The sequence below is a fragment of the Myotis daubentonii genome, chromosome 2, assembly GCF_963259705.1.
Source record: "Myotis daubentonii chromosome 2, mMyoDau2.1, whole genome shotgun sequence".
NCBI lineage: Eukaryota > Metazoa > Chordata > Mammalia > Chiroptera > Vespertilionidae > Myotis > Myotis daubentonii.
Window position 1 is genome coordinate 125,726,702 of NC_081841.1, and position 9,594 is coordinate 125,736,295.

At 39.3% G+C, this 9,594-nt stretch overlaps 1 protein-coding gene across 1 annotated transcript; it reads left to right on the forward strand.

Annotated features, from left to right (window-relative positions):
- Positions 1-8,369: 8,369 nt before the first annotated feature.
- On the forward strand, positions 8,370-9,156 carry LOC132228294 (V-type proton ATPase subunit G 1-like). The gene has a single exon (XM_059684465.1). It carries the CDS (start codon positions 8,437-8,439, stop codon positions 8,788-8,790), a length of 354 nt encoding a protein of 117 aa, XP_059540448.1. The 5' UTR covers positions 8,370-8,436; the 3' UTR covers positions 8,791-9,156.
- Positions 9,157-9,594: the final 438 nt, after the last annotated feature.

Consider the following 9,594-nt stretch of genomic DNA (forward strand, 5'->3'; position numbering starts at 1 on the left):
ACAGGATTTGGCCTATCATAGACTATATGGTGACTATTAACATTACTGGCTAGAGAGCAAAGAGGTAACTCTGCTTGTTGGGAGGTCCCACCTGCCCTTATCCCACAGAAATGGGAACAAGAATGAAGGTAAAATGACCACTGGAGCTAACAAACCATGGTCAAAAGTTACACAAGAGGTCTGGCAAGCCTCTCAAACTAATCTATTCCCATCTTATTTTTCCCATTGTGTTTATATAATATAGTGAGATATATATATATATATATATATATATATATATATATATATATAGCCAATTGACTCTTGTTGGGAGCTCTTTTACCAGTATAAACTTAAAAGGAAGTCATTTCCTGTCTCTAAAGCTCCTTCCCATGAGAGAGCTGGTAAAAATTGGGATTGTGTCATATCAGAAGCAGAGAGGATGGGAACTAATGCTTTAAACTACAGTTGGGGATAATGGCCTACACCAAGGCTCCCCTGGGGTTCAGAAAAGTATAAGGGAGAACACTTCTTTAAGTGACAAAAACGTGTCCTCTACCTTGATCAGGACCCTGGAGTTAGTAAGGCCTCTGTCAAACTGCCAATAAATGGCAGAGTCCAGGAAACCAGACACCTTAGTAAAAGAACTCCAGGCTTAATGGAGGGAACTTCCCAACTTTCCTCCACTACGCAGCCATAGACACAGGCATTTAAACATTTCTGAACTACAACCTTTGAATTCTTGTAAAGTAAAGGGATGGGCCCACTGGTAACAGTGACCAAATTAGACTTTTCACCAACCTTTCAGGTAGAAAGAGGAAATCAGACCCAGATTTACATTTACTTAAAAAAATAGGTAATTTTTTTGTTCTTATGATGTGTCATTGTATAGAGTCATAATACAAAGGAAAAATGAGGGAAAGTTACATTTCCTTTTCAAATATGCCCTCTGGTGGTAAAAGACTGTCAGTCCTGCATGCCCATGAAGAAGGTGGCTCATTCTGTCCTAGTTAAACTGTCACTGGGCAGAACAATACCACTGACTAATACTTTTTTCTGCATCATCTGTCCAGCAACCTCAGCTCTCCAAAACAGAACTATAAAGAGAAAGGTGTGAAAAGAGTTCTAAGCAGCCAAAATAATTTTCATCAAGGCCATAAACAAAACTCTGCCCTTTATTCCATAGAAAATGTCCGCAAACCCTGAAACAGAGTCAATCGTTGATGTAATAGCAAATGTTATGTCACCCACAACTTTTATATACTTGAAGTCCCTTGTACCTCAGAATTGTTGTGAGGATCAGGGGATGAGGTGCTGTTAATTACCATTGTCTGGTTTCTTGTTACAAAATAGAATAGAAACATAATATTGGAAAATAGAGAGGAAATAGGACCTAAAAAACAGTTGAGGTATGTGACCACCATTGTCAAGCGATAGGCAGAAAAACTACAAAGTGGGCAGTGGAGGAAAATCGCCTTAGGTCAGTGATTTTCAACCAGTGTGCCACAAGAATTTTTAAAACATGCCACATGTGACTATTTAGTCAAGGGCACTGACCTCTTTTCCTTTTGATTGTCAAATGAAAAAAAAAAAAAATGACAACAGCCAAAGCCATCTGGTGTGAATGAATCAAAATGATTCCTTTAAAAAAAAAAACAAAAAAAAACCAGATAAGCAAAAAACACTATTTTCTGGTGTGCTCGAAGAATTTTAGTAATTAGTTTATGTTTGCCATGAGATGAAAAAGGTTGAAAATTGCTGCCTAAGGTCAAACAGTTTATTCCCAACTACAAATCCTACATGCTTCAAAGGCCTTCAGCAATGGTCCTCAGTCTTCAGAATAGCTCAGATTCCAGGAATCTGGCCAGGTAGCTCAGATGCTTGGAGCATTGTCTCAATGCACCAAGGTTGTGGGTTCAGTTTCTGGTCAGGGCACATACAAAAATCAACCAGTGAATGCATAAATAAGTGAAACAACAAATCAATTTTCTCTCTCTCTCTTTCCTCTCCCTCTAATCAATACAAAAACAAAACAAAACAAAAAAAACTGTTTTTAAGTGCAGATTCCAGAGCCTCCTTCTGGAATTCTCCTTGGGCCTATTCAGGATTGGACACAGCAATATGGAGTGTTTTTTAAGACCCTGGGTGTTTCTTCAACAGTTTATCCTTAGATTACTTTCCAGGAAACATTGATCTGAAGGTGTGACTGTACCCCACTTAGTCATTCCTTCAATTCACATTTATTAATTGACTTCATGACTACGATTATTGATCAGCCAACTAGCAATTATTGATCAATCATCTACTATTCAATAGTACTATGCTAAATGCCGAGTAACACAAAGAAGCATCAAGGATGGGTTTACATTTATGTGTGACCAGACTAACAGACCAGCACTTACAAGTGAACAATGTGAGACACTACAGAGTTTGCATTAAGTCATAAGGAGAGCAGATCAGAGTGTATGGACAAGAGTGAGAGCTGCATCCAGCAGGACCTGAATGGAGGACTGAAAGTCTGGAATGGATGAAGAGAGGATACAAAGGCATCTCAGTCAAAGGCAATTTTATACACCAATAAATTATCAGAGAGAGAAATTTTTAAAAATCCTATTTATAATTGCATCAAAAATGATGAAATACCAAGGAATAGATTTAACCAATATCTATATTTGGAAAACTATAAGATATTGAAGAAAGAAGTTGAAGAAGATACAAATAAATAGAAAAATGACTGTGCTCAGGAATAGAAAGAATTAACGTCGTTCAAATGTTCACACTACCCAAGGCAATATACAGATTCAATGACATCCCTATCAAAATACCAGTTGTATTTTTCAAGGACTAGAACAAATAATTTAAAAATTTTATGTGGAACTAAAAAAGGCCCCCAATAGCCAAAGCAATTACAAAAAAGAACAACATGTTTCTGCTGACCATCTGTTTGTCACTCTTGATCTTTTAGTTCTGATTATTATACTATATTAAGAACCCTTGAGGTTGCTACCAGGTAATATTAACACTACCTGGTAGCAAACTATACTATAAAACAACATAGTTTTGGCATAAAAAGAGACATACAGGTCAGTGGAACAGAATAGGGAATCCAGAAATAACCCCAAACCTATGTGGTCAATTAATCTATAGTAATGGAGGCAAAAATATGCAATGGGATAAAAACAGTCTATTTAATAAATGGTGTTTGGAAAACTAGACAGAACCTGCAAAAGAATAAAACTGTATCACTTTTCACACTATATACAACAAACTGAAAATATAAGACCTGAAACTATAAAATTATTAGAAGAAAATATAGGCAGTGAACTCTTTGGCATCTCCTTAGTAATATTTTTTAATATGTTTCTTCAGGCAAAGGAAATAAAAGAAAAATAAATAAATGGGGCTACTTCAAACTAAACAGTTTTTGCACAAGAAGGGAAACCATCAACCAAAGGAAAGGACAACCTACTGAATGGAAGAAAATATTTGCCAATGATACATCTGATTAAGGGTTAATATCCAAAATATATAAGAAATTAACACAAGTTAACACCACAAAAAAGACAAACAATCAAATTTCATAATGTGCAGAGGACCTGAATAGACATTTCTCCAAAGAGGACATATAGATGGCCAATAGAGATGAAATATGCTCAACATCACTAATCATCAGGAAAATGCAAATTAAAACCATAATGAAATATCACCTCACACCTGTCAGAATAGCTATCAGCAATAAATCAACAAACAACAAGTGTTGGCATGGATGTGGAGAAAAGAGAACCCTCCTGCACTGTTGGTGGGATTGTAAATTAGTGTAGCCACTATGGAAAACAATATAGAGGTTCTTTAAAAAATTAAAAGTAGAACTACTATATAACCAAGCAATCATACTTTTAGGTATTTATCAAAAGAAAACTTAAATACTAATTCAAAAGACATATAACACCCTTATGGTCATTGCAGCATTATTTACAATAGCCAATGTATGGAAGCAACCTAAGTGTCAATCAATAGACGAACTCATATGGAATATGTGATACATTATTCAATGGAATATTACTAAGATACATTATTCAATGGAATATTTCATTCATAAAGAAGAATGAAATCTTGCCATTTGCAACCCCATGGATGAACCTAGAAGGTATTATGCTAAGTTAAATAAGTCAGACAGAGAAAGACAAAAACCGTATGATTTCACTTACATGTGAAATCTAAAAAAACAAATAAAACAGAAACAAACTCATAAATATAGAGAACATTTTGATGGTTGCCAGATGGGAGGGGGTTAGGAGGGATGGTATAAAAGGGGAACAGCTTAAAGGGTATAAATTGCCAGTTATAAAAACAGTCAGGAGATGCATAGTACAACATAGGGAATATAATCAATAATATTGTATAATGTCAGATGGGTACTAGACTTATTAGGATGACCACTTTGTAAGTGACATACATGTCTAATCATGATGTACACCTGAAACTAATATGCAGGGTGGGGCAAAAGTAGGCTTTAAGTTGTTTGTATGAAAATAATACAATAATTAATAAATAGTAATATAAGAACAAAATGTTTCATGTACTCACAACCATAGACCTACTTTCCCCCCCTGTATTTTATGTCAAGTATAATTGAAAAATTAAAAAAGATAATTAATAAAAAATAAAAAGGAAAAAGTATATTTTCTATCAGTTCTAAACAACTTGCAAAGTTGTTTTAGTTGTGATATTACAGAATCACCTCCCAAAATTCAGGTTTGTGTACATGATGTGCTAGTAGGCCAAAACATTGAGACACTGGTGCTTGGAGATAGAGAAAGTTTTATTGGATTTGGTGGATATGAGATGAGGGGAGAGAAAGATCTTTCAAGCATGTATCTCTCAAAAAGGAAAAGTAGAAAGTTTCTATGTGGCTATGTAGTAAGAGAGGGGAAGTTCCATGGAACTGAAAGAGAAATTGGTGTTTCTTTAGTCATAGATACAACTTTTTGATAACTCCTGTGGCTCTGGAGTTAACTCCTCCTGCTTGACAGAAAAAAATAATACATCACCAACACAAAATTATATTGTGAGACCAAGGGTTGCTGGGTTGAAGAACCAAGATTCTGCAAAATATCTCATACTTGTGTGTCAATTATGTTATTTTTAAAACCAGAAGCAGAAACTAGATATTTTGTAGTTATTGCTATTATTTAATTACTAGGGGCCCGGTGCATGAAATTCATGCACAGGGGTTGGGGAGAGGGTGTCCCTCAGCCCGGCCTGCACCCTCTCACATACTGGGAGCCCTCAGGGGATGTCCTAGTGACAGCTTAGGCCCGTTCCCTGCTCCCCTTGGGGAAAGGGCCTAAGCCGCAGTCTGGCCTACCTTTGTGGGAGGCGACCGGGCTGATCAGGGGAAGGCACCAGCCCCATCACCCCGCTGCAGCCACTGCCAGTCACCACAGCCAGCAAGGTTTTTCATCAACATGGACTCCAGTCCCTTCACCATGAAAAAATGACAACTTTCTTTAGGCATTTTCAAGATGTATCTTTCATACAATAATAATATCTTTATTATTTTTTTTATCCTCACCTGAGGATATGTTTCCATTGATTTTTACAGAATGTGGAAGAGAAAGGGAAAGACAGAGAGAAACATCAAAGTGAGAGGAACACTTTGATTGGTTGCCTCCTGCATGACCCCTGACCTGGGCCCCAGCCAGGGAGGAGCCTGCAACCTAGGTACATGCCCTTGGTCAGAATTGAACCCAGACCCTGCGGTCATCAGGCTGAGGCATTATCCACTGAGCCAAACTGGCTAGGGCAGGATATGACATTTCTTGGCCCTCCAGCAGCAGACCTTCATTTTTTTTGCCAGGAGTGTGGTGAAAAACTCCAGATCACCTTTTTGGATTCTTATTACCCAAGTTACAAAGAATATTACCAGTGGCATACAGGGAGCTTAGCCAATGAGCAGTCAGAAAAGGTGTTTCCTCTGTAGTTCACACCAATCGCCTGCTTGGCCCCCCCAACCCAGGCCTGACGCCTCTGGCCCAGGCTTCAGGCCTGGGCAGGAAACCCCCATATCCCCCTGATCACCGGCTCCTCCCTTGCCTAGGCCTGACGCCTCCGCCAGAGGCGTCGACCCCCATCACCCTCTGATCGTCGGATTGGCCCCTTGCCCAGAGGTGTCAGGCCTGGGTGGGTGACCCCCATCACCCTCGATCACCGGCTTCTGGGTGGCTTCTGGGGCTTCTGGGGCCGGCCTGCAGCCCGACGGGCGGCAGGCAGGCGGTTTCTGGGGTTGCACATGGGGGTCTGGATGGCAGCTCTCGTGCTGGTGGCTGCGCTGTTCCGCCCTGCCTGCCGTATGCAAATTAGCCACCATCTTTGTTGGCGTTTAATTTGCATATCATGCTGATTAGCCAATGGGAGGCATAGCAAAGGTATGGTCAATTACCATGTTTGTCTATTATTAGATAGGATCGTTTTCTACTTAACTAGTTATATTTTCTATTATCACAAGCAAAGTGTACTTTTAAACATTTCTCCTCAAACTTGATTTATAGGCAGTCCTTCAGAACATGATTAACATGCTTTCTTTGACCATAAGCTACATGACAGCCAAATCAATTGAAACATTTAGTTAAACCTATACCTATATTCTAATTAAGAATTAAATGTCCTGGCTCAGTTGATTGAACATCAGCTGGTGCACTGTAAGAATCTCCAGTTCGATTCCTGGTCAGGGCACATATCCAGGTTGTAGGTTTGATCCCCAGTCAGGGTGTGTATGGGAGGCAACCAATTGATGTTTTTCTCTCACATTGATGTTTCTCTCTCTCTCTTTTTCTTATTCTCTCTAAAATAAATGTTTTTTAAAAGTAGAGTTTGGTTGGGGAAGATAAGGTCTTTTGATTCAAAAGCTGGGTGCCAGCTGCCCAAATTGTTTGGCCTTGTTTAATTTTCTCATCTCAGTTTACCCTTATCCAAGAATTTTCCTAGCTTCTTATTATCCTGCCACACATACATATTATCTACAGCAAGCATGTCAAACTCAGGGCCCACAACGAATATTTTTGCAACCCAGCCAATATAACGGTATGTAAGAAACGTTTTAATAAAAATTCTGTAACTTAATTTTTACAATATCCTGTTATACATAATTATTAATAACGAACTACAACGTTCGCTAATGACTGATTACTATAATCGTGTTGCACTCATTTCCCTTACACGCCTTATGCGCAGGTGGCACCATTTCTCTCCACTAATACTAGCAGTGAATATTTTAGCAGCCGATTGCCACGTCATTAGTCTTGGACTGACTTGTTCGGTGTGTGCAACAGAAAATATTTTGCTTTTGGAGAACAAGAAAAATAGGTTAATTTGTGTTACGCTTATTAATTTGTGCAGTTATTCAGTGTTTGGTAAGTTAATGTTCAAGGAAAAATATTAATCTTTATTAAAATGTTCTATTATTTTATGTTAACAATTACTCATTTATTTCAGCCCTTTGTATTCAGCATGTCTCTATTGAAATAAACCTACATTCCTATGAAAATTGAAGCTTTTATTTTTATTTTTTTGTGGCTCACATAAACTTAAACCTTATTTATTTGGCCAGTGTTAGCCTTTGAGTTTGACATGCTTGATCTACAGGCTGAGTCCCAATTGACCCACAGGTTCACAGGTTCAGGCTGGGGCCACAAAACCGATTCTGTCAGGTAATTTGTCAGCTTCCCATAGAGGTCATTCACCTACCAGTCCTTTCAGCAGGTTCAGTCCCACAATTTGCAGGGCCCAGTGTAAATGAATATATGGGCCCCTTGTTAAAAAACAATAAACAATGTGGCACAGGAAAGAAGCCAACCAGAAAATTAAGCCAAAGCAGGAATCTTGTTCTACTACATAGATTGCACACCCATGAAACTAGTCCTGCCTTTCAGATGATATTATTTACAATCTGTGAGTCTAGCTGTTGGTTAAAAAAGTTTTTAAAGATTTTTTGTAATTAGATTCATTTTCTCAACGGACAAAGTACACTCAATCAGTTAAATCAAGCAGAAGAAGAAAAAAGTCAAGGGAAGATTTGTTGTAAGCCACCAACTAGCAACCATTACTCAGTTCAACTAACTTTCGTTGAGAGAAGGGGGAAAAGGATATTGGTGGAGTTCTTATTATGTTTCCAGAGATTTAACTCCAGGTACCAAGTGGGTATACTGGAAAGATTTTTTGTGAGTTTGAAATTATGTCCTAGTTTCCAAATAACTTCAAAGAGTTACGTGGAAACCTTGCCCACCAGTTAACTTGGGCCAGAACTCAGGTTTCTTCCAACCTAGGAACTTTCCTGTTGCCTCTGGGAAGACGGTGCGCTCTCCATGCAGGTAAGTCTTGGATGTGGGGTTGGGTCAGCTGACCTGCGGGGCGACGGAGCGGATTTAGGCCGCTCTCCTCTTGGGGGTCGCCGCCGCCATGGCTAGTCAGTCGCAGGGCATCCAGCAGCTGCTGCAGGCCGAGAAGCGGGCTGCCGAGAAGGTGTCCGAGGCCCGCAAGCGAAAGAACCGGAGGCTGAAGCAGGCCAAAGAGGCTCAGGCAGAAATTGAACAGTACCGCCTGCAGAGGGAGAAGGAATTCAAGGCCAAGGAAGCTGCAGCTCTGGGATCCCACGGCAGTTGCAGCACTGAACTGGAGAAGGAAACCCAGGAGAAGATGCTCATCCTCCAGACCTACTTCCGGCAGAACAGGGATGAAGTCCTGGACAACCTCTTGGCCTTTGTCTGTGACATCCGGCCAGAAATCCATGAAAACTACCGCATAAGTGGGTAGGGAAGAAGAAAGAAGCGCCTGTTCTATGGGTTGGCATCTTATATGCCTCCATGGAATATGAAGCTTTTGCAAAGCTTTTTGCAAAGTTATAATCTTGTGAAAAGGCATTAAATTATTTCTGTGTACCGTATAGTAGGTCCTTTTGCTTTTGGGAGAACAGCAAATCTAGTTTCTTTCTATAAACTTAGAGTAGAGTTTATCCAAAGATTTCATCTTTTTACCTCATATTTCTTAGAAAGTTAATGAGTATACTTTGTTGTTCTATGCCTTTTAACTGAAGCAACATATAAAATATATAACAATACTGACTTTTTCTTTCTTAGACATGGTAAGAAACACTTTTTTTTTTTTTTTTTTTTTTTTTTTTTTTTTTTTTTAAGAAAGAAAGGGATTAAATTAACTTTTTCCCTTAAGCTTTCTTGAAGGTCAGGGGCTTTATCTATGAAAAAGTAGTAAATAGTTGTTTGTAACCTGTGTAAAGCAGCAGCCAGCCTTAAAATACAAGTAGTCCTTTCTGATGAAGGGTTAGAACAATGAATAGTAGTATAATTGTTTGGGCTGCTTTTAGTATTAATCCAAATTACTAGATGATAGAATTCAAGAACTTGTTACATGTTGTTACTTGGTGTATTGATAATCATTTAAAAGTAAAGACTTTGTCATGCAAAAAGAAAAAAAAAGTCTTGGATGTGTGGGCCCCTGAGAGCAGCAGCAGGAGGCGGAGCCTCCCCCTGGGGCCACGGGGGTGGGGCGGGGGGGGTGGGGGTTGGCGGGGCGGGGGGGTGGGGGGGTGGCGGGGCAGGG